Below are 26,424 nucleotides of genomic sequence, written 5' to 3' on the forward strand. Positions count from 1 at the left end.
AACAGATTATCACTCTGCAGAGCCAGGAGAGTGGGAAAGAGGGGCAAACGGGCAGCAAGAGTGGGGTGGTATTACTAAAGTAAGAACAGAGCCTGTGGGTGTTAGAGGAGGAGACTCAGAGGATACAAAAACCATAAGAAGAGTAATTGGTTTGGGTGAGAGAGAAAGGGGAGGAGCCACACTGATGGGAGACTCAGAGGATACAAAAACCATAAGAAGAGTAATTGGTTTGGGTGAGAGAGAAAGGGGAGGAGCCACACTGATGGGAGGCAGCAGTCACTTAAGAAAAAGCACTTTTTAAGTCAGTTATTGGGTGATCGTTCTCTGAGACATTAACAAAATGTCTTCTCACCCCAGACAAAGCATGAAGGACAGAAATGGAGAACAATTCTACTCATGTTAGCTGGGTGAAGCTGTGAGTCTACCTAGGATTACTCACACCCTTGCAGGAACGAGGACAAAGTTTGGGTAGCTACATGAGTGAATGAAAAGGGTCTATCTCTCCAACAAGAGTTTGTGTATCATTGAGGAGGGTAGAGGTCTTGGGAGCTCCCCCCCCCCCACCTCCAGAGTAATCACGAACAATTATAAATCTAGAAAAAGCGACCAGCCTTGAGAGCCCCACTCCACCTCCCAGGACAGAAAGATAGCAGGATCGATTTGGGGCAGAGCTCCTTTGGGTATCACAGCTGCTGACAGCTCAAGAGGCCATGGCTTGTCAGAAGACAGATCTACACAGCAGTAGTGAAGATAACAGACAGAGTTGATTTCAGTCAGCCCCATCGCAGCTGATGATGTGGTTAGGACGCTGTGAAAGTCCAAGGATTTCTAGACTGCTGAGATCACACGTCTGATAAGAGAGGGCCTGGCATAAAACAGATCCCTAGATAACTGAGTTGTCAACAGGACCATGAATTTACATCAGAGACAAGTAGTAAATTGCAAAAACATTGGGGGTTGGCGAGAGAAAAATGTAGTGACTGGCAAATAATGGACAAGTGGAAACTGAGGCTCTTGTAACCAGGGCAATCCAGCTGGAGGTACAGGGCTTCAAAGGGAGCCTGAAAGGAGAGGCTGGACCAGGAGAAAGCAGATGAGACTTGAGGGTGGAGGGGGAAGGGCAGTGTTAGCAGGAGCATGTGTGTGAGCAGAGGAGAGTGAGTGATAGAGCAGAGATGCTGAGGACGGGAAAATTCTAAAAGGCAATAATGACTACCTTCCAGAGATGCAGGAGGTTTAAAATGAACAAGAAAGATAGTTGAACAGAGATATGAATGCAGGGTCCTTTAAATTTTTATTGGAAGCGAGAGTTGGAGAGAGTATTGGGGACACAGTGTTGGGGTAGTCTGAAGAAGAAAGATTGTGCCTGGGATTCAGCTATAATTTGGAGAAAGGAATTCATACCGGTGCCTGGCAATCCTTTTTAAAAAAAACTCACAATATATAACGTGTATGGAATATCACACATTATTATGTCAATATAGACAACTTCTGTGTTTTCCCATCCATTAGATATAAATTATTAGCCCAGCAGGCTAGACTAGCTGCTAGCAAGGACCAAGAATATGCCTGTCTTTGCTTCACACTCGGTGATTTCAAGCATGTGCCACCACACCCAACATAAGGACTCAAACTCAGGTCCTCATGCTTGTATGGGACACATTTTACCAACTATGCTCAACCTTGGTTCTTTTTGTTGTTGTTTGGGGGTTTTTGATTTTACTTTTAATGGAATTGTCAAATGATTTTATTAAAAGATTGTTACTAAGTTTCTATCAAAAAATAAACTTCACTTAGAAACACTTATAAATATTATCAAGAAGCTGATTGTGGAGAGAGATGTTACTCCACTGGTCCACAGCACTACATGAACCAAGCATTGTGGTACACACACCTATAATCTACACACCTGAAAGATAGAGTCAAGAGGATTTGAAGTTCAAAGCCATCTGTAGCTACATAGTGAATTCAAGACCAGCCTGAAATGTCACAAAAACAATGAAGATAACAGCAACCACTATGGGCAAGAAGCAATCAGAGGAGCAGCAAGTAGCAGAATGTTAAGCCTGAATCAGTGTGAGGTGACAGACAGCAGCTTATAAAGACCTTTCTCTGAGTTGGCCACCTATTCACAGACACACAAGCTTTTTAGTTTTGGCAACATTTTAGTGGAAGGATGTCTCTTAACATTTCTATAATGCGAACACTTGAGTGGGTGTGTCATATTCATCAGAACTGTTCCTACCTCAGACGACTAAGTGACACTGTTGTAAATCAAGCTGTCACATTCTCTACTTTTTAAAGGTTCCCGTGAAAGTGCATGTTTTAGTACTCAGAAAAATTGAACTCACTTAAAACGTAATTTTTAAGAAACAAATTCACAAGGATTTTACTGGCTACAGATCTATTATACAGCACACCACAGCTTCCATCTGGAGTCTTCAGCAAGGACGGTTCTGTTGGATACTGTTTAAACACTGTCCCCTAACTCAGAACGAATTTCACCCCAAACTAATCTAACCAAAACTGTGCCACATCATTTTTTATAGCAATGTAGTTTCTGTTTCTTGATTCCAAAATAAGATGATTGGCCTGCCCCTTTAGCCAGCAGTTATACTCCCAGAAACTATGAAGCTGGTGGACCATTGCCATGCAATTTGCAGGACAGCAAAAGAAGGAAGAAGGAAATAGATTTGCCTATGCACCAAGAGCTACTGTACTGCTCATGACAACATCTTAAGTAAGCTGACCTTGGCAACTGCACGATAGGTGCTTGCCACATTAGCTAGAAAACAGCAAATTCTTTTGCAGGCTTTTCTAATATGTAATTTAACAGGACAAACATCTTTGAAGACTGCAGGTCTTCTTGCTAATCTCCTCAGAATATGAGTTGTATAAATTAGCTATCCATTCTGTTCTCCTTTCACAACAAAAATATTTTAGTTAGGCAGTGCTTCTAGTACTTATACCATCTTTGGCTAAATTCACAGAACTTTGGAGAAGTAAGGAGGAATGAATTGAGCTGGTCCGATATATAATATATTCCTGAAATGTATCTTTAGAAGTGGTGGTTTAAAACAATCTTAATAGCAAGTTGGAAGTTTTTATCTAAGAGAGCCTGGTAAGATGTTTAATATATGATACATGATGAGGCTTTCTAATCACAGCTTCAGTGAAGATGGCTTTGCTTGGATATAGTGGCAGTCAGTTTGAAGGAAGAGGTGGCCTATGAAGGGCCAGAAAGGCATCTCTTATCTCTTATCAGTGCAATAGAGAAAGTAGGTATCTGTATCGTTATTTTCTAAAGACTGACTATTGATTCTTTGATCCAAGAGAAAGGAATGGAGAGATAGAAACTCTATTAATGCCCTGACCAAATGGACAGGCTCTGCTGTCTGTCAAGCTCTCAAGATCTGTACAGTTCTTGAGAGCTGCTGATGAGTCCTGGAGCAGCTCTGAGTCAGAGCTAGCTGGTGTGGTGGAAGTGAGGAGCCCTGGGCCTGGAGGGTGAGTGCTGGCAGCACCGAATCCCAAATGGGGAACCGATGAGCCAAGGCTGTAGGAAGAGGTGGGAATTAGCTTCCGGTGTGCTGATAGAACAAGGCCTGTCATGTGTGGGCCTGAACAGACATAAGGCAGGAAGGAACTGAAAGGCGCAAAACAGCTTGTTTTTAAAATCAGCAGAAGCAGCTCAGATGTACCCCCTCTCCCACCGGTAGGAGAGAGAATGTATTCTGGGCAGAGAAGGGGTTCTGTGACTCTATGTTGATAACTGTGTGAAAACTTAGAATATTGTCTGGAAGAAAGAACAGTAGGAATGGTCAGGTTTAGATTGTTTTTTCACAGTCTGTGTTCTTTCCTGCTTCAATGCTTTCCCTAGAAAAAACAAATTAGAGTCTTATAATGCATAATGAGAAATTTCTTGCTTTTTTAGTTCACTTGGTGATCTAAATTATCTATTGTGCTGAAGCCATGTGACCAAAGGAAACACACACACAAAGGCACACAACAGAGAAGAAAAATTACTTTCAGGACTTCCATATTCTTACTGCATTTTTTAAAAAAATTAATAATATCTCTGATCATTAAATTATTGATCACCATCCAAATATAAGGAAAACAAGAAAATGAAAGTTTTCACCTAGGCCTGCATCCACTTCTAGAAATTTCCCTGGCATTCAGGACATGAACTGCAAGCTTCTGCCTCTTATGAGTGCTTTTGGAGCATTGTAATGTACTGTCCCAAAATTAGTGTTACTGAGTCAGGTCCTAGGAGTTCTCAAGAAGGTGGTTACGCTTGACCAGAGAGAACGCAAAGACTGAGAAACCGCAGGAAGAAAGTTAGCAAAGAAATCCCCAAATATCCTCAGGGATGCCACTTTAATGTGCTGGGACAGGGCACTTGCTTATGGAAGCTGAGAAGCTGATTTGTTAAAAACAAGTCAACTTGGAGAGATGTTGCGTGAACTCATTCAGCCTTTAGGGTACCGGCCCATTAAGGCGTGGTCTCAGGTGCTACTTGCGGATTGATACTAGGAAGAAGCAGCCTGCTCTGGTCTCTCTGGCATAGTGGTCAGAGATCTGGTTGCAGCATCCCATTCCTGACATCAGAGAACCATGGCGGCATTCTACCTTGATTGTATGAGTGTCCCCCAATAAATATTTAATATTTTTTTATTCCGGCACCCGGGGACTTCCTTACTCACACCTACAGAGAGGGCTGCTCTTTTACAAAGCAAAATGTCTAATATGGGCTACTCCTTTCTGTCCCTGCCCTGCCCCAAGGAGATTGCATGGATGTGCAACCTGCCTATGTGTACACAATTAAAACTAAGTCTTTAAAGCATAAAAGGAATAGCTTCAGAAGTAATGGAATGGTTCTTTTTCCCCTATTGTTTGTATTTTATTTATTTTGGAGAACAAAAACAAAATTTTATCAATAATCAACTAACCAAAACATTTGTTTTTATGAAAAACTCAAAGTTTAATCCATGTATATTCTACAATGTGAACTTAGAATTATCTTTAGTAAAAATGTAAAACTCTGTCTGTATACTATGAATATCTATACATATGTACAAATATATACAATTATGACAGAAAATTGCATGTAATGTAGATATTAAAAATAATAGAACCTGGCCTGCCTCTCGCTTTTCCTCAACTTTTTTTTTTGTTGTTGTTTTACATATCGATCCCTGTTCCCTCTCCCTCCCTCTCTCTTTACCTCTCTCCCACTGTCTCATGCTCTTAACCACCCTCCCCTCCTATCTACCCCCACTCCACATGCAGGGTGATGCCTTCCAGGAGGGGTCATCTAAATCTGTCAAGTCATTTGGAGTAGGGACTAGGCCTACTCTCCTGTCACTAGGTTAAGGAAGTATCCCTCCATGGGGAATGTGCTCCCAAAGTCCTTTTGTGCACCAGGGATACATCCTGGTTGCACTGTCTGAGGTCCCTTAGACTGCTCAGGCCTTCTAGGTGAGACCCATGTTCAGATGATCTGAGTCAGTCCAATGCTTGATTCACAGCTATCACTCTGGGGGCCCGTTAGCTCCTCCTAGTTCAGGTCAGCTGTCTCTATGTGTTTCGTTGCCTGGTCTTTTCCTGCTTTTCTGCATCTGGATTCCAGGAGTTCGGCTCAGTGTTTAGCTGTGGGTGTCTGTTTCTGTTTCCATCAGCTACTAGATGAGGGCTCTATGATGGTGGATAAATTAGTCATCAATCTCATTAACATAGAAGAGCATTTATGGTAGCCTTTCCATTGTTGCTCAAATTGTTAGTTGGGGTCAGGCTTGTAGGTCTCTGGACATTTCTCTAGGTTCAGTTTTCTCTTTAAACCAATAATGACTCCCTCTCTCTCCTCTCATCTAATCCTCCCCTGACTCAATCTTTCTAGTCTCATATGCTTTCCTATCCTCCCCTTCTCTTTCTCCTAGTTCCCTGTCCACTCACTGACCCCCCCCTCACTCCCCATATGCTCAGGAGATCTTGTCCCTTTCCCCTTCTGTGAGGGACTTTATATGAATCACATAGAATCCTCCTTGTATCATAGTATCTCTGGTGGTGTGAATTATAGGCTGGTAATCCTTTGCTGTATGTCTAAAATCCATATATGAGTGAGTTCATACCATGTTCCTCTTTTTGTGAATGGGTTACCTCATTAGGATGGTTTCTTCAAGTTCCATCCATTTGCCTGCAAATTTCAAGATTCCATTCCCCCCCCCACACACACACACACTGAGTAGTATTACATTGTGTAAATTTGCCACATCTTCTTTATCCATTCTTCAGTTAAGGGACATCTAGGTTGCTTCCAGGTTCTTGCTATTACAAATAATGATGCTATGAACATAGTTGGGCACATGTCTTTGTTGCATGGATGTGGATCATTTGAGTATATGCTTAAGACTGGGATTGCTGGGTCTTGTGGTCAACTGATTTCCATTTTCCAAAGGAACCACCATACTGGTATCCAAAATGGCTGTACAAGTTTGCACTCCCACCAGCAGTGGAGGAGTGTTCCCCTTTATCCACATCCTCTTCAGCATAAGCTGTTTGTCATTGGTGTTTCTAATTTTAGCCATTCTGGCAGGAGTAAGATGGTATCTCAAAGTTGTTTTGATTTGCATTTCCCTGATAGTTAAGGATGTTCAGCATTTTCTTAAGTGTCTTTCAGCCTTTTTTTACTTCCTCAATTGAGAATTCTCTCTTCAGTTCTGTGCTCATTTTTTTAATAGGGTTATTTGGTGTTTTGGTGACTAGTTTCTTGAGTTCTTTGTATATTTTGGAGATCAGTCCTCTATGAGATGTGGGTTTGGTGAGGATCTTTTTTTCAGTCTGTGGGCTGCCATTTGGTCTTGTTAACTGTGTCCTTTGCCCTACAGAATCTTCTCAGTTTGAGGAGGACCCATATATTAATTGTTGATCTCAGTGTCTGTGCTACTGGAGTTATGTTTAGGAAGCAGTCTCCTATACCAATTTGTTCAAGGGTATCTCCCACTTTCTCTTCTAAGAGGTTCAGTGCAGCTGGATTTATGTTGAGGTCTTTGATCCATTTGGACTTGAGTTTTGTGCGTGGTGATAGACATGGGTCTATCTGTAGTCTTCCACACACCATCATCCAGTTGCGTCAGCACCATTTGTTGAAGATGCTTTCCTCCTCCCATTGTATACTTTTAGCTGTTTTGTCAAAAATCAGGTGTTCGTAGTTGTGTGGGTTAATTTCTGGATTTTCGATTTGATTCCATTGGTCTACTTGTCTATTTTTCTGCCAATACCAGGCTGTTTTCAGACTGAGCTTAAAGTCGGGGATGGTGATGCCTCCTGAAGTTCCTTTATTGTACAGGGTTGTTTTGGCTACTGGGTCTTTTGTTTTCCATATAAAGTTGATTATTATCCTTTCAAGGTCAGTGAAGAATTGTGGTGGGATTTTAATGGGGATTGCATTGAATCTGTAGATTGCTTTTGGCACGATTGCCATTTTTACCATGTTTATCTTGCCTATCCAAGAGCATGGGAGATCTTTCCATTTTCTAGTATCTTCTTTAATTTCTTTCTTTAAAGACACAAAGTTCTTGCTATATAGATAGGTCTTTCACTTGTTTGGTAAGCTTTACCCCAAGATACTTTATGTTGTTTGTGGCTATTATAAAGGGTGATGTAGTGGGATATTCACTTTGTCTCCTTCTGTGGCACTGACCACGCCCATTGGAGGGTGGAGCCAGGGGCGGAAGTGACCTATGGAACTAGGTCTGAGGAGAAGCCGTGGAATGCTTTCTTGCTGGCTGGACGCGGAGAGGAGAGCATCCGGTGGAACCTGCTGGTGTTCATCTGTCTTGGTTGTAAGTTATTTCTCCCTGAATAAACATCTATTCGGCCTGTTTATTCTGATCTTTATTAATCGCAATAGGGTGATGTTTCTCTGATTTCTTTCTCAGCCCCTTTGTCTTCTGTATAGTAGGGCTACTCTTTTTTTTTTTTTTTTTTTTTTGAGTTTAACTTGTATCCTGCTACTTTGCTGAAGGTGTTTATCAGCTGTAGGACTTCCCTGGTAGAGTTTTTTGGGTCACTTATGTAAACAATCATATCATCTGCAAATACTGAAAGTTTGACTTCTTCCTTTCCAATTTAGATCCCCTTAATCTCCTTGTTGTCGTATTGCTATAGCTAGAACTGCTAGCTAGTACAATATTGAAGAAATATGGAGAGAGAGGGCAGCCTTGTCTTTTTCCTGATTTTAGAGGAATAGCCTTAAACTTCTCTCCATTCAGTTTGATGTTGGCTGTTTGTTTACTGTATATTGCTTTTTATTATATTTAGGTATGTTCCTGTTATCCCTGATCTCTCCAAGACCTTTATCATAAAAGGGTGTTGAATTTTGTTAAATGCTTTTTTCAGCATCTAGGGAGATGATCATGTGGTTTTTCTTTTTCCGTTTGTTTATATGGTGGATCATGTTGACAGATTTTCGTATGTAAAACCATCCCTGCAACGCAGGGATGAAGCCTACTTGGTCATGGTGGATGATTTCTCTGATGTATTCTTGGATTCTACTTGCCAGTATTTTATTGAGTACTTTTGCATCAATGTTCATGAGGGATATTGGTCTGTAGTTTTGTTTCTTAGTTGTGTCTTTGTGTGGCTTGGTACCCAAGCCATATAGGTGATTGTGGCCTCATAAAAAGAGTGAAACAATTTGAGGAGTATTGGTATTAGCTCTTCCTTGAATTTTGAATTTCTGGTAGAATTCTGCACTGAGGCCATCTGGCCCTGGGCCTTTTTTTTTTTTTTTTTTTTTTTTTTGGTTGAAAGGCTTTTGATGACTGGTTCTATTTCATTAGGGGTTATAGGTCTTATAGGTCTATACTATATCTATTCTTGATTTAATTTTGGTAGGTGATAGTTATCCAGAAATTTGTCCATTTCTTTTAAATTTTCAAATTTGTGAAGTACAGGTTTTTAAAGTATGACCTGAAAATTGTCTGGATTTCCTCAGTGTCTATTTTCATGTCTTATTTTGTTAATTTGCATGTTCTCTCTCTGCTTTTTGGTTAGTTTGGATAAAGGTTTTATTCTTTTTTTTCAAAAAACCAACTCTTTTTGCATTAATGTTTTGTATTGTTTTCCTGGTTTCTACTTTATTGATTTCAGCCCTCAAAATAATTATTTCCTGGCATCTACTCCTCCGGGCTGAGTTTACTTCTTTTTGCTCTAAGGCTTTCAGTTTTGCTGTTAATTCTCTAATGCGACTATCCTCCGTTTTCTTCATATGGGCACTTAGTGCAGTGAACTTCCCTTGTAACACTGCTTTCAAGATATCCCATAAGTTCAGGTATGTTGTGTCCTCATTCTCATTGAATTTTAGGAAGTCCTTAATTTCTTTATTTCTTCTTTGACTCAGGTGTGGTGCAATTGCACATTGTTCAGTTTCCATGAGTTTGTAGGTTTTCTGAGATTTGTGTTATTATTAAATTCCAACTTTAAAGCATGGTGGTCTGATAAGATACAGGGGATTATTCCAATTTTTTTTTTTGTCTGTTGAGGTTTGTTATGTCATGTAGTATGTGGTCTGTTTTAGAGAAGGTTCCATGTGGAGCAGAGAAGAAGGTATATTCTTTAGTGTTTGGATGGAATGTTCTATAGATGTCTGGCCGTTATGATTGGGTGGTTATTTTCTCCTGCTGTGACTTTATGACAAAGGTCTCAAACTAAGAATACCTAAAAGTTCTTCTTTAGAATTTGGAGGATAATATAGTATTCATAAATCCCACAAACTGCTATATTTTCTCCACTGTTTTTTATTTATTCATTGTTTAAAGCATTGGAGACATTTGTTTATTTGTTTTGTGTGGGGATGAGAGAGGGAGAGGGAAAGTAACATAGAACAGTGTACATATAGAGAACAGAAAACAACTTATAGGGGTTGATTTTCTCAGTTGTTTTGTGGTTTGTGAATGAGTTCAATGTAAATTAGTCAAATATGAGATTGTGGGTCCCAGGGACCAAACTGAAGACATCAGGCTTGGCAGAAAGTCCCTTTATCCACTGCCATCCCATGAGTTCCCCAGTGTTTTAATGTTATCAGTTGAATTCTGTATGAAAATAATCATTAAGCTATTTTTTCCATTAATCTGGTTTGTTTCTCACTACTGAGAAACTATGATTTAACATCTATCTTGGTATTAATATATTTTCCAAAAGCATGTAATTAAAAAATCAAGAGGCTACATAGATGTTGAATCTTCATTGTTTCAAAAACTGTGTGTTAGCACTAGCTTCACAACAGATTTAAAATTTCATAATAAGTTATTGACATATTTTCTGGTTTGTGAGTGAGTTGAATGTAAGCAATATGCTATTAAATAGTTCCATTCACTATCAGTATTAAAAATGATCACTTGGGTTATCCCTGGTGGTATTACTGTTTCCATCCTTTGATTTTAGACAGGGAATTTGAGAATTGTGTAAAAATTACTTTTCATATTATTTTAATACTCTTCACAAACATTTTGAGACATTGTATTTGAAAGTTCAAGGTGTCATATATTTGCATTGTCATACAGCAATATCTGGGACAGATATTTGTTGAATTAAACAGTTTTTACCCCACAATATTACATGACACCTGAAAAAAAATTCATGGCATAGAATTCAAATCACACTTAATGGGTTCATGAAGCTGTGGGGTTGAGCCAACTTAACTTGGTTTCTGTTGGTCTAAACTGGTGTATACTAAATACCATAGAATCCTATAGTTGAGTCTTACAGCTTAGTCAATTTGGTACCCTAACTAAACTGCAGTTCACAGTGAGCTTCCCTCAAGCTATCCTGCATGTATTCTCATGACTTCATTCATGGAAATGTAGGCCTGAGCAAATAAATAGTGTAGATTGTTGAGCCTACAGGTGTGTCAATATCCCGTTGATTCACAAAGAAGCCATGTGGGCAAACCAAAAGTTAAAGCAATAGGGCTTTGTAAAATTGCATGCAATGGACATTGATAAAAAGGACACAACAGATTTGTAGCCTTCATTATAACCATTATTCTGAACAGACAAACAGAACAAATGAGTTACAATGGCATAAAGAGTACTGTACTAGTGACCAGGAGTTATAGCCACATCATTCATTTTGTTAACTTGTGTGAATCAGGTCATCATATTGGACTCTCATTTCTTTATATATACTTTCTAAATTTTATAAGCCTTTCATTCTACAAACCCAAGATTTAATGTGTTAAGTTCTATATGTAATCTGTATGAGTAACTTTAGAGACAAATTCATTGTCTTATCCTCAGTGCCAAATTGCTATTGTAAATGGCCAAAACTGGCTAGCTAATTTTAACTACAAATCTCCTAATATTTTATAATCACATTCAAACTAATAACACTCAAACTAATAAGTTTCTAGTCTGGATTTGTTTATGAGACAAAGAGCTTAAGTTTAATTTTCCCCTTAGGTCTTGAATGTGGGATCATAACTGATGTATCTTTTAAAGTATGCAATGTGTCAATATAATGTCAAACATTATGACATCTCTTATGTGAGTTACAGGGGACCATTGATATGTGCTTTAATAATTCATCCCAATGAAATATTATTCTCAAATTGGCCAAAGGACTTTGCCAATTTTTCAAACTACTGATTAAAATTCATATACATTTAGAGCAGATAATAAAATTTCTTCTTAATAAATCATAGAAATAAATGGGTCCAGAATGATGGCTTAGTAGTTAAGAGCACATGTCACTCTTCCAGAGAGCCTGGGTTTGATTGCCAGCACCCACATTAATCTCACAATTGTCTGTAACTCTAGTTCCAGGGGATCCAATGCTACCTTCTGGCTTCCTTCAGTACCAGGCATACAGGTGACACAAATATGTACATACATACATACATACATACATACATACATACATACATACATACAGGCAAAACACTCATACACATAAAATTTTAACATAAAAATAAATTTTGAAAAAGAATAAAGCAGCTGGGCCCAACACTTGAAAGGCAGAGGCAGGCAGATCTCAGTGAGCTCAAAGACAGTCTGGTGTACAAATCAAGTTTCAGGACATCCAGAACTGTTACATAGAGAAACCCTGTCTCAAAAAACCAAAAAGAAAGGAAGAAAGAAAAAAAGAAATCTACTGCACAATTTATTTGTAATTATGTAATATATGTCAAAGTACTGGGTTGTCTGACTATAAAAATAGTAACTGAAAAAGAATGTTCTAAATGTAAAATATTTTGTAAACTTTTCATAAAGAATATGATTTCTGAAGAATATTTCCTTATCTAGAGCAACTTTTTTTTAAAATGTATTCTTCTCTCATACAATACATTCTGACCACAGCCTCCCCTCCCTCTACTGCTCCCAACTCCTCCTCCCCTCTCCCCAGGAAAGAGCAGGCCCAGTAATATCTACTGAACTCAGAACTGAACACAGCATACAAATTCATATTAAAGCTTGATGAGGCAACCCAGGAGGAGGAAATGGATCCCAAGAGCAGACAAAATAATCAGAGACACCCTCAGTCCTACTGTTAGAAGACTCACAAAAAACCCAAGCTAAACAACCTTTTTATTCTAGTCACTTGGTTACCTTAAAACTCCCAGACTTAGATTACTAAAATATATTGAGAAACATATGATTTCTAACTTGATTTGGCATGCAGAATGTTCGCTTTCAGACATATAAAAATAATTTGCCATATGATAAATGTTTACCACTGTCATATCTCTAGAAGGCATTTATTTGGAACGAATAATTTACTTGCTTGCCATTTTAGAGTCACCATGCAGACAGAGCCAAGAAACTGCACCCAGATCAAGGTGGCCTGGATCCAAGAACACCCGTTGGTTCTCAGAACGACTTGGCCAATATGGAGAGAGAGAAGAGCAAGCACCAACGTGATTGCAGGTCAGTTAAACCACACACGATTGCTTCAATGACCTACCTGACAAAAGCACAATGAATAACTTCTTGCTTTCACATTGTTTGGAATACACACAGCATGGGTGTAGAAGTCAGAGGCCAGTGTTGGGAACCTTCCTTGGGGCTCTTCAGCTTTTTATTTTTCAGAGATATATCTTTTTATTTTATGAAAATATGGGTGTTTTGCCTGCATGTGTATCTGCGTATCTTCTAGCCCTGGAAGGCTAGAAGAGGGAATCAGATCTCCATAGATGGAAAACACAGAGGATTATAGTCATCCTGTGGATATTGAGACAACCTGGGTCCTCTCTACTTTATATTTGAGGCAGGGTCTCTCCTGAACCTGAAGCTCATCAATTATCCAGGGACTCTCCCGTCTCTGCCCCCTCCAACTCTGGAGTTACTCATTCATGTTAGTGTTTTTGCTTTCCTATGTGGGTTCTGGGGGTGCTAAACTCAGATCCTCCTGCCTCAGATAAAACACTTTTCTGATTTAACCATTATTTCCCTACCCCCAACCATGTCTTTATACTTTATTGGATGAATAAGAAAGTTTTACTTGGTTAAAAGAGGTCATGATAACTGAATTTTAACCAGCTCTCAGAGCTTATCACAGAGAAGTTTCTTTATTCAGTGAATGGTGGTGAACACAGAAACTCAGTCAAAGTGCAGAGAATAGGTGGCTAATGAGTGCTCAGCCACAAATGGCATACCTATATCTTGCATCCCTTCAAAAGAAGCTTGGGGATCATCGTGGAAGATGGAATGTAAGGAGGGTAAGACTCAGAGGTTAGGGATCATCAGAGCTTTGGACATGAGAGGATCACTATGCTCATAAACTCACATTGATTGTTTTTGCCTATACAAGACCTGGATATGACCAAGCTCTTTATCAGTTTAGCATGGAGTGGGAAGAGGTTAATTTCACCTAGAAAAGATGATAACTTCTGGTGGAAGAAGAGTTAGTTTTCTTTAACAGTGTGACTCCTGGAAAATCAACCATTTTCCAGTGTATGACTCCATACCCAGGACTATATGCACAATATAAATTGGAGTCAATCAGTTACTAGGAAAATGCATTTTAATAAAAAGGAGGCACAAGTTTGGAGTGAGTAGAGAGATAGAAATGATCTGGGCAGAATTAACAGAAAGTTGTGGGTGAATATGGCAAAACACATAAAATTCATAAAGAATTACTAAAATATAAAAAATTATAAGATAATCAAATGCAGACTAGACTTCTGGTAGTCTAGCTTGTAGAGAAGGTGATGTGGCATTTTCCATCCCTACTGAAGGCAAAACAAGATCAAATGGAGTTGTGGGGGACTGATCACAATCAATTAAGTTACTAGACTAACTTCCATATGGTTGGAATCTGGCATGTCTTAGCAAGGGAAATGAGAATTTTCTCCTTTTTGGCAATATTTTAGACATGCCAAATCAGCTGAATTCCTATGACAATTACCTTCAAAACTTCATATTTAGTTTGTAGGAAAATTGAAATTAATTATTCTTAAGCATATGGTTTGTTCCCTCCCCCCTCGTTATTTGATTTTGTAGTGCATGTGATTTTTTTCTCTCCAAGGACATATAAAAGTCAAAATACTGGAGCTAAAGTCTCTGAAGTGTTTCTGCTCCCAACCCTGTCTGCACTATCTGAGTTCTTTCAAGTAGTTAGCTTACTGGCTTCTGACACTTCTATAAAAATATCCCATAGAGCTTTTCTTATTACGTTTTCATTGACTCTCTCCGAGTGATAAAATGAAATTCTGTAAAGGGCTTTGAAAACCATGCATATTGCAATTCCTCCACATTTCAAACACTAATCAAGTGTGACTATAAAAGAAACAACCACTGCAGTGAAAATTGCTGTAGCGGGTTGAGACTCAAGCCATTATTAATTCATTGGAAACTATTTTTTTTTCTTTAAGATTATGGATCCTACAAAGTACCAGATAACACAATTCCTGAGATCAAAGTTTTTTTTTGTTTCAATCACAGGGAACTTGGGTATCTAATCTTCCTAGCGTGTGCATTTCTGGGAAAGTACAGTGGCTGCCCCAGCTGTGCCCTGAGTGAGTAATGCAGAATACTTCATAGGGCAGGGAAGCACCCAATCTTACACAGAGCCCATAAATGATGGCTTTAAGGACAAAAGGAGCCTCGGATTAAAATAATAGGCCTAGACTATCGAGACTTCCTAGCTTCCTACAAGAGAGTAAAGTGAAATTTCCTTTCATAGGTTAATTTCAACATGTATCAGCTTGAAAATTACTCAGGATGAGTGTCTGAAAAGTGTTTTTTCTTTTCTTTTCTTTTCTTTTTTTTTTAACTTTCGCATCTTTCAAAGACAATCAGGTTGGAATCTTCAGTATGAGCTATCATGGTGTGACAGTTATATACATAGAAATGAGAGGAAAGTAGATAACAAAGTAAACTTTGCCAACTCTATCTTATGTCATATAGTATATATACCTTTATTTAAAAATAAGCTGGCGGATTGGACTCACACTCGCCACGCGTGGTGTGGATGGCTTCCCTGTGAATGTGTAGTAGTCTCCTCTGAGTTCAGGAGGAGCAAATGATAACCTTTCTAATTGCTTTCCGCACTCATTTTTCTTCCTTGAGACAGGGTCTTGCTATATAACCAAGCTGACTTTGAACTTAGAATCCTTTTACCTCACTACTCCACTCCTAGAACTATAAATATGAACTTCCGCAATGACTTTTCCCCAAATGCTTAGGTAACTGTTAATGAATTCCTAACATTTTTGTGTGAAAAGTGGTAGTTGTTGAACTGTTTAGCATCTCTCAGTTGAAAAATTTAAAAATTACAAATCATCATTAAGACAGAGGTGCTATTTTTCTCATTTTGTCTCCAGGATACCCAGCTTTGTCCATGAGATGCAGGAGTTTATCTTACTGATACATGTGTGGTGATTAAAGTATAAAAGATTTTTGAGCTCGATAATCATTGTAAACAATTAGAGGGATTTTGCTAAATAGTCAAACAGGAATTATACAGTGGCCATGGAATCCACTATAGTCAGACTCTGAGAAACTAACCCCAGATAGGATGGCCAGCCCCAGTCCCTTTCTCTGAGACGCTTTGGAAAGCGCTTCACCAACCTCCTAGATGACCTTGTGTAGGCCCCCAGTCTACTTTAGTAGTTTGATGATTCTCGTGTCATCGTTTAGTAACATCATCATTAACTCTGCATGTTTTACCTATAAATAAGAGCACAGTTCCTGGACTTCCACAGTCTTAGCGGTAGCTGCTGGCTTTATAAACTTGCTACTCCACTTGCTCATAGTATGCCATGAGCAATTTGTTAAAGTCTCTGTATTTGTCAAATTGGGTCCATGAGTGCTCTACACCATAGGCTATGCTGAAGAGTTCATTCGATAAAGCAAGTGTAAGTTAATTTAACACATAATAGACTCCAACTATGTCAGTGCTGAAACAAACTACTGACCCTATGAGTTGATTTCTAGAAAACTTTATTTTCCCACAGCACCTCTGAGAAGTCTTGATGTGGCTCTTGCGGGCATGGAGGCTTAGTAGGCATTTTTTTTTTCCTTTGAGAATTGTGCCATCTTGGGAATTTTATAGCTATGGACAGGGGAGGGGATGAGAAATCCTGAGACTAACCTGCATTGCTATGATGGAGTTGCCTGGCTGATATGATCCCTGGTGTTGTCCTCTTTCTCCTTGGCCCTGATGACTAAAAGAGAGCAGAGTGTTCCACTGTTTCATCAGCTCAAGAGCTATTTTACGTGGCTGACAGGTGTTAAGTGGAAATGTTTGCATTAAGCAGGTTTTTTTGCACACCCAGGTCCCTGGCTTGATTTGCACAATGAAAGCTGATTGGGAAGTGCTCTTAGGAAAAACACCCAAGGCTTGGGCAGAGGGAGAAAGTAAGTCCTGATACAGCCACTTCAAAGACTTCAGGGTATGTCTCAGGGAGCTCTGGAATGGGCTTTTTGAAGGTGCCCTGAGTTGGGGCTGTCCTCTGTACTCCATGTATCAGTCAATCATGGCATGCAGCTCTCCTTGCCATGGTCTGTGACTATGGATAAAGATGCTTCTTTGGTCCCAGAACAAGGTCATTTAGGATAAGAGGATTAATATTTACCTGGGAGGAGGAACTTGTTATTATCTGTGTTATTCAGGCATTTCTATGATTGCTTCTGGTAAATTCCCTGGATGCACAGGGACCTATTTTCTCCTTCCTTATATGTCCCTCTGAAAGCTGAAATCTTTGTCAGAATATATAGATGTTACCCATTAAATAAATGGTATACTTTCTTGATTCATCAAGTGCAGTTTCTTTCCTTTGGATTCCTCAGCTATGTTCCTTGAATTATCCCAAATATTTAGAGGAAATCTGTCATCACTTGCTCTTTATAAATAAGACCAGTTAACCACTGAGAGGAGTACAAAGCCAGAAAACAAAACATAACTAGTGTCTTGCTTTCTAGTCTAAACCCTGCCCAAACCTAAATGTATAGCTTGTACACAAGCTATTTCCTGCCTGCGAGTTTTACTTTCTTCACCAACCTAGCAGGCAATCTTCATGCCTGTCAGTTTTGAACAATTTCAATGCAACACTGAGGGGGTTGGCCCCAAAGAGTCCCGTAGCTAAATAAGACTCATTTTATGTTGTTCCTTACAGCTAATTCTCAATTTGGTGGGTGGACTGGATAGCTGAAAGCAATAATGCCTAATGGGAAAGTTCTCCTTCAAGACCAAGGTGAAAACCAGAGAATAGAAACTGGCTAAAGAGGTCTTTGTATGGACTTCAGCTTGACCTAAAGTTGTAAACTAAGTTTCCCTTGTATGGTGAGAAATAGAACACAAATGAGTTCCTTCTAAGAATTATTTTAAGGACTGGGTAAAATATGGTGCCATATTGAAGACCTTGACTGACTTCCTGGTTATTCTATGTCTGGAGGTGTTACTTCAGATATTATCATCATGAAACATTTTTCACATTTATTTTTTATTTTACATCCTGACCACAGTTTCCTCTCTTCTCCTCCCAGCCACTCCCACCCATCCCCCCTCTGCCCCAAGATCCACTGCTCTGATGAAACATAATTTTTTTTTTCTCAATTTTAATAAAAGACAAGTACTGGGACTCAGAGCTGTTCAACAGTGCTCATTTAAAATATTAAGCATGTGGACTAGAAAGATTGAGTCAGGAATAGAAGACAGGAGAGAGAGAGAGAGAGAGAGAGAGAGAGAGAGAGAGAGAGAGATAGAGAGAGAGAGAGAGAGAGAGAGAACATAAAAGAGGGAGCCATTATTGGTTTGAAGAGAAAACTGAACCTAAAGAAAGGTCTAGAGACCTACAAGACTGCCGCCAACTAACAATTTGAGCAACTGTGGAAAGGCTACCATAAATGCCCTTCCCTGATAGTGAGATCAACAACTAACTTATCCACCATCATGGAGACCTCATCTAGTACCTGTTGGAAACAGAAGCAAACACCCACAACTAAACACTGAGTCGAACTAGAATCCAGATGCAGAGAGAGAGGACAAGACCAGGTGCAGAAACACATAAAGACAGCTGACCTGAACAAGGAGGAGCTAATGGGCCCCCAGACTGATAGCTGGGAATCCAGCATGGGACTGACTCAGGCCTCCGTGAATATGGGTCTCAGCTAGAAGTCTTGAGCAGTCTAAGGGACCTCAGACAGTGGAACCAGGATGTATTCCTGGTGCACAAAAAGATCTTGGGGACACATCCCCCATGGAGGGATACTGCCTTAACCTAGAGACAGGAGAGAAGTCCTAGTCCCTACTTCAAATGACTTGACAGATTTACATGACCCCACCTGGATGACATTGCCCTACACGGTGAATTGGTGTGGGGGGATGGGAGTGGAGGGTGGTCAGGGTGCATGTGAGGGGGAAGAGAGGGTAAGAGGGAGGGAGGGAGGAAGGGAGAGGGAACTTGGATTGACATGTAAAACAAAAAAAAAAAAGCAAATAACAATTTAAAAAATTTAGTGAGAATTAAAAAAAAAAAAAAATTAGATAACTTAAACCTGACAACCAACATCTGGTTTTTATTATTGCTGGGTTATATGCTAAATACAATTCTAGTTTTACTTGTTTAACAAAAGTCTTGTATGCATCATCATAGGTACAGTGGGTGTTTCAGAATGCAAATACATTTACTGATCAAAATGGAAAATTAGCCTTTCCTACATTATCCTCTTTATGCCTTAAGCCTTCGACCTTTTTCACATCATGTTCTACATACTATTGTAACAGATTATTGTTTCATTTTATGCTTAATCCTAAGGCAAAGTTATCATCTACATGCAAGCAAACCCACAATGTTGTTAAAACTTCCCCCATAGTTTTGAAGAGTGGTCCATTACTTTGAAAGAACGATCATTGTGGAGAGTTTTAAGACTGCTCCTCTTCACTTGGTTGTCTGAATTCAGGGTTAAATGTTTACAGGTGTGCCAGGGGAAAAGCAGAGTCACTGCATCCTTCAACAAATTCTGAAATGCCATTAGCAGTTTATGAGTACTGAGAACCTTGTCCCTCATCTCCCCTGGAGATTAATTTGTCTTCTGCAGTGTTTGCTCTTTGTAGAGAACTTCACTTGTCAGCCTTCACCAATGGGATTCCCCATCAGCAGAAGAGCACCATCATGCACTGCATGGAGAAGAAACAATTTTCTAGCAAAGCAATCCATTTCTTTCCCTTTCACTTCACCTCCTCCTTGGTCCATGTCTGCACAGGACCATGAACAACTAACACAATAGTACTCTTAGCAGTGGGATACTGTGGAAAAGGAGTAGGCATTGCAACCAGAAAGATCCAAGAGGGAACTTGCTTCAAAGAATGTCATGTCTTTGTGATTTTTGCCTCTAGGCTTTAAATATGCACACAAATGCCAATACCACATGAATATTCTTATGCTCAAAGAAAATAATTTCTTGAACATTAGAATAGAGATGGATGTGGGACATCCATCCTGGAGATTAGTAGACTATGACCTGTGGGCGAGGTCTGTCCTAATGCCTGCTTCTGTATAGGTTAGGGATTAAACACATATGTGTTCTCACTTATAAGTCCTTAAAAAAATAAAAGGCAAGATAGAATTTTCTGACGTGGGAAAATAATATGAAATTTAAGTTTCGATGCCTATAAGTAACATTGTGTTAGGACATTGCCACATTGGCACCTTTGTATATGGTTTATGGCAACTTTGGTGCTATATGGGCAAGGCTGAGTAGCTGTGGCAGGTATTTATTATCTGGCACTATAGAGAAAATGTTCACTAACCTGTGCTCTAGAAAAAGAACTATTGGTTTTTGGTTACACCGGTGATCCACTTAGACACACTTTTCTGGTAATTCCGATTAGGAGATGTTTACAAACCACATTTCAAAAGTGGCAAAGAATAACAGAAAAGTATTTTCCAAATTCTCATTCTTTAATCATACCTACTGCATCAGCAAATTCTACTGGCTTTATCGTTAGTCTTCAGAATATAACCATTTCTCTTCCATAACCACTGTTATCATGGTAGTCCACATATCTGCTGTTATCAACCATTGTTTCAGGATTTTTTTTCCTTCTGAAACAGTCTTACTAGATTGTGCAGGCTGGCCTTGAACTCAAAATCCTTCACTCTGTCTCTTCTGAGGGTTAGAATTGCAAGCACACACACTGATCAGCAAGATTCTTGGATAGGCTAACTAACTCTTCTCCTACCACTGTTCCCCGATGTTTATTCTCAATACAGTACTCAGGTGGAAGATACTGAATCCTAAGTCAGTTCTGCAAACACTGTCCAGAATGTCCCACAGTGAGGTCCCATTTTTATCCTTCTCTCTGTTCAAGTTACATTGAATTCTTATTTCTCAAAGCCCCAAGAGTAATTCCAGTCATATTCTTTGCCCAGAGATTACCATAGCCCTCCCTGTTATCTCCTATAGACCATCCTTGAGCTATTTTGGCAGTCTCTTCTATAACCACCTTGCCTGAAATGATAGCCTCTTAGCTGACACTGCCTCTTTCTTTCAGATAAAATAGCATATGCTTTCCTGTTGAATTTTGAATATTAGCCACCTGCACCACAGATGGGCACCATAATTACAGGATTTTTTTTATTTTACAATTCCACTTTGTTCTAATTTTAGACACTAAGAAAATACTGTATGTATGATGAACTCTCAATAAATATTTCTTGAGTAATGAAATGCCCTCCAGATTGCTTTTATGTACTTTATAGACAATGTGTGGCACCTCTCAAACTTTTCTCTAGGGCAAAACATTCTCCAAGAACATAAACATGAGCCTTGGCTCTGAGAAATAAAGGACAATGATTTAGTCACCACAAATGAGAGAGGTACAGCAGCTGTTCATGTGTATCATTTGGTACACGGTCTTAGCCCATAGTTAAATTTCAAGCTGTGCCACTGAAAGGAAAGCAAACAGTTGGCACACGATTGAAAGCTTGTATGAAAGTCCACTTGAGCATGTTCAGGGGCGGTCCCATAGAAGACTCAGAAGAGACTGAAGGCATCGTGAGACACCAACCCCAAAAGGTGATGGATGACAATTTCGCTGCTCAGCCTCAGGTAGAATTAGGAAGTTATCTCTCCATTCTCACAGAGAGTGGACTACATATAGTATAATATATCAATTTTATCAAAGAATGCCAATCAGTTTGAGGTATATTTCAGCTTGATTTCTATAAAATATGCAAAAATGGAGATTTTCCTTTATTTTAATATTTGCATTCAGAGAGTTGCTTATTTGACTTCATGGTTTTTTGTTTTGTTTTTTTCTTTTGGCTGGAATAGTAGGTTAGTTTTGTGTATTCCTTCTAGTGAAGGCCATTTGCTTAGTTTATACTTTTTAGGAAGAAAAATGAAATAAAACTCCATTTTATGTCCGTTCCGATGGTGATTGATTTGTTTTAATCTCCAAGGGACTTCCTCCACATGATTCCAAGTTCTTCAGTTAATTTCATCAATTAAATAATTGGTTCAGCAGATCTTCAATTCAATGTAAAAACGATGACTTCTGTATTAAACTTGTGATATTTCCAAAGGAATGGGTGATCAATGCCCCAAAGTAAAGGTTTCCATATTAATTTGCACTCTAAAACCTAAGCAAGTATGGGGGGGGGGAACGGTTCCTGTACCCTTTCCGATTTCTGGCAGGTGGGAGTGTGATGGGAACAGACTTCTGTTCAATGTGAACTCGGCTCCGCCCACTAGAGTGTTCACAGAGTGGTGATCAGGACAAGAATGGATGACATCAGGCTGTCTGTAGTGACCTAGAGAGTTCCTTTTAAAATGAACGTGGCTTACAGCCATCATTTCAGTCTGAGATAATATAATTATTCTAATATCCTCCCCTCCCACTTTTCTGCTTTACAGTGTACTATCTTAAATCAGTTTATTGACAGGGGAGCATGAGACAAATCCCTGTCAAGATGACAGACTGAATTCTCCCACTGCAGGCTTGTAATAGTTTTATGTAATGATAGGACTGTAATAGCAGGTAACACTTCGGTTGTATTTTGTTTTACAAACCACTTGAGATACATTATTTCATTTGATATTTCTCAACTCTATGCCTCAGTAATTATCATCAAAATTCATTTACTGTTAAGGAAATAGGACATAAATTTTGTCAAGATGTGCATCCCATAGTTGTATTCTCTGGGTTTGATTTTCAGTCTCCTTCTTTCTAGAGTATAACTATTTAATTTTACTTTTCCTCTGCTACCAAGAAAAGAAGCACAATGAAGGAAAAATGTTGCTATTGTTGGTAATAAAAATACTATTATTACTAATAGATAATGTCTGAAAGGTAGTAGGTAATGGGAATGGATATTAAATCTGGCCATACAGGTCAAAAACTTTATTTTAAATCATATTCTTTGGTGGGTGGTATGTTGTTATTTGTGACAGGAGAATGATCAAAAATGATGAAGGTTGCTGCTGGGGACTGTATTTGATGAGAAAGAGAAAGAATGAAATCCAAGAGAATGTGGGACTTTGGCACATTCTGCATCAGGATACCTACTATTGCATCACCAATCTTTGCCAGCATTGAATGGAGATGTTATTAACCACAGGGAAAATAAAATTGACCCATTATGGGAATTAACATGATATACAGAGAAATTTTATAACTTTCTAATTTGAAACCCTCTCCTTTCTTTCCCGATCAAACTGAAATCTTTAGAAGTCAGAAAATCAAAGGTTTTGTTCCTTTATTTCACTTACATTATAAAAATAGGTAACAACTGATGAGACAGATAGTGACTCATTTAATTTTTTATTTTTATTTTTTGAGACAAGGTTTCTCTGTGTATCTCTACAGACCATGCTGGACTCGAACTGTGTCTACCTCCTGAGTGCTGGGGCTAAAGGTGTGCGCCACCACCGCCTGGCTTAATTTTTATAAGACTCCTGTGCAGTTGGAATTATTGTATCTCACTCCCTCTTATCCTCAAAGATGAATTAAATAAACCCATGATTTAGGTAATGACAGAAAGGGATTTTAAGAATGGGAAGAAGAAGAGGAGTGGGAGGAGAGGCAGAGACAAAAAGAGAGAGAAGCAGAAGGGATGAAAGGAAGGAAGGAAGTAGGAAGATAAAGGAAGTAAGGAGCAAGAGACATCATGAGATAATGGCTACTCAGGAGCAAAAGCCTACTTGGAGCTCTGTCTGGATCTAGTGACAGATCTCTGGTACACAAAATCTAGGCACAGCGAGACAGAGAAATTCCGGATTTGGGTAATTCTTGAACATTTTAGTGAAGCACTCCCTACTTGCTGTTTTGGGGTTTTATCTGTTTTTTTTTTTTTTTTTTTTTTTTTGTTTGTTTGTTTGTTTGGTTGGTTGGTTGGTTGGTTGGTTGGTTTGGTTTTTTGCTATCCATCCTATCTCTCACACTTAGTAGGGCCATTGTGGGAAGGAATGACCTGTTTTGTCTGACAATAGACAGCTTTCTCTGCTTTCCTTTGGAATTTGGTAGGACAATGTGCCAACATGGGTTCGTTTACATGTTAACTGGAGCATTAGCTAGCTTGGCTGTTGCTTGAGAACTGGAGCATTTGTTTCCGTGAATGTTTACAGGTGTCCCCTTCCTCTTAAACCACACTGTTTCTGTTCCATTCTGCAGGTTGAGTACCACAGTCAAAGAAGACTGGATCTAGGATCCCATGATCACAGATAGCTTCATTCCCTCTTTAGCTGTGTCTAGTTAGGCAGGCCACATCTCCACTCTGGCCTTAGCTTCACACCTTCTGTTCTCCTAAAATAGATGTTATGATGCTGAACAAAAATGCATGTCAAACCATGTTTTCAATTGCAAGCACATTGCAAATCTACAGTTTCATTTTCTGTCTCATAAATATCTACTTTAATTCTGAATAATTTATGTGTTTTTCTTCCATTTTACTTTTGGGTTCTTCTTGATACCCCCCCCCCATTATTTCTCAAGAGAAGTATGTGTGCAGGGATCCTACAAACAATATTTTCAAGCAGCCTGTAACCCTGCTGATGGGTTCCTCTCATCTCTTCACTTACAGAACTCTTCAAAACTGAAAAACATCAAAAGTAACAAGATGTGTTGGGAGTCACTTGGACAGTGAACATAAATATTGTAATGGAAAAGGAAACCTAGCCTTCCAGCAGCTGTTCCCCAATGGACTCTAGGAGAATCTGGACTGGCCACTTTTTAAAAAGACAAAAACAAGCTTGAAAGTTTTAATGCATAAAGCTCAAAGAGAGACCGATGATATGGAATTTAAATTGTCTCTCCTGATTCCTGAAACCCACACATGCTGTTTCCTTGTTGTTTAAGACATATCTATTTAATGTGCATAATTTTTATGTCTCTTACTTTTACTATCAATAATTAGCAATGGGAAATAAATTTACACTTCAATTATTGAGTAACATCCTATTTTAAAAGTCTAAACTCTCACTGAATTTTCACCTGTTTTTTTCTATCAAATTTCTTCCCATTTTTCTAGTATTATCATCGTCTCTGCTAAGACTCAAGGAAAATTAATTACATCTGAGAGTTACTTAAGTGCCAAGTTTCTTCTCTGGTTCCCTGGGGACTGTGAAATGATTTTGATCTCACAGTTTTAATTTGTTTTATAAATATACTGTAAATAAATATCAAGTCTCAACGGCCAAAGCCATTATGAGTCACAGAACCTTTTCTGACCTCCTCCTTCAATTCTAAAAGGGAGAATTCTTAACTGAAGTAATACTCAGATTCTGGTAATCTTCCTTATATTTTATGTACTATATCCTCCACAATGCTTTGAATGAATGATTATTAGAATAGTAGCAAACCATTTAGTTAACCATAATATTTGATGAGAAGAAAAAGGCAATATAATTATAACAAGTCATATAAATGTAGTTGACAGAAGCCAAAATGATTCTTAATGACTAGATTCTAGAATGGTATATATAGTTGTATGCCTGTAAAATTAAGTGCAAACACGGTTTTATAAGTTTTCTTAATCTGTATTAAATGCATAGAAATAATGCTACTTTCTCTCTACCAGCATGAAGAGATTGAATATTTTTCTAGTTAGGTTACATAGAGAATAGTAAAATATTTTAGGATTTGTTCATAGGTCAGACTTCTTATAGTGCTTGATTCTGATCTCATAATTAATTTAGAAGTTTGGAGAACTTATTTGATGATTTAGTACTTATGAATCTCTAAAGATAATAAATCATGAGGTAATATTCATTACATAAGTAATCACAGCTAGAAATCTTTCATATAATGTGCATATTCTGATTTCTTGCCTTCTCTCATCTTTTTTTCTCTTTAATAACAAATCCTGACACCTATGCTTTGAAGATTGCTTAATGACTTCACTGTCATATCATGTGTTGTCTTTAATTTCTAAAATTTTAGGTTGTTTCACTTTTATCTTTTTTTCCAGATTGTGCAGGAAAATTTAAAAGTTTATATCTCTGTATTTGAGTATTTGATGCCATAGAGAATATTTCCCAGCCTGGGAAAGCTATACTATAGGTGATTTGGGAAAAACAAAATTTGTCATTTTTCAAGTAATGGTGAACACTGAATATTTTTAGTTTGGTATATGAGCGCAATTGAATTTGTATCTTTTGTAAGTCTGTGTCTTTGACTAATATAAGAAAATGAATTCTCTTCCTTTGCTTGTGAATCATCAAGGACTTCCCACTGGAAATCATGTCTAACATTTCTAACTTAATGTGCATCCCTTCTAGTTGTCTTGGTATCAAAAATATAATAAACTTTATGGCCTGTCCAAAGTCTTGAGAAGTTGGAAATAAAATTTCTATATTTTATCTGTATGTATTTCTGGCTATGGTTAACTGTGAAATAAGTTACTTTCTCTAGCAATTAAGTAAAAACATTCTTTAACTAGAACTGAAACAAGTTTTTCACCATGGTTTGTTTGCAGTGTTA

General features: G+C 38.5%; 1 protein-coding gene across 1 annotated transcript in view; it reads left to right on the forward strand.

The window, feature by feature from the left end:
* The window catches only part of Themis (thymocyte selection associated), a 163,823-nt gene extending 150,842 nt beyond the window's left edge, over nucleotides 1–12,981 (forward strand). The window contains exon 5 of the mRNA XM_051175311.1: nucleotides 12,796–12,981. Coding sequence (XP_051031268.1) covers nucleotides 12,796–12,981 — 186 coding nt within the window. The remainder of the gene's footprint in view (nucleotides 1–12,795) is intronic.
* The last annotated feature ends 13,443 nt before the right edge of the window (nucleotides 12,982–26,424 follow it).

This window comes from Phodopus roborovskii, unplaced genomic scaffold (genome assembly GCF_943737965.1).
Source record: "Phodopus roborovskii unplaced genomic scaffold, PHOROB, whole genome shotgun sequence".
In the NCBI taxonomy this organism is placed as follows: domain Eukaryota; kingdom Metazoa; phylum Chordata; class Mammalia; order Rodentia; family Cricetidae; genus Phodopus; species Phodopus roborovskii.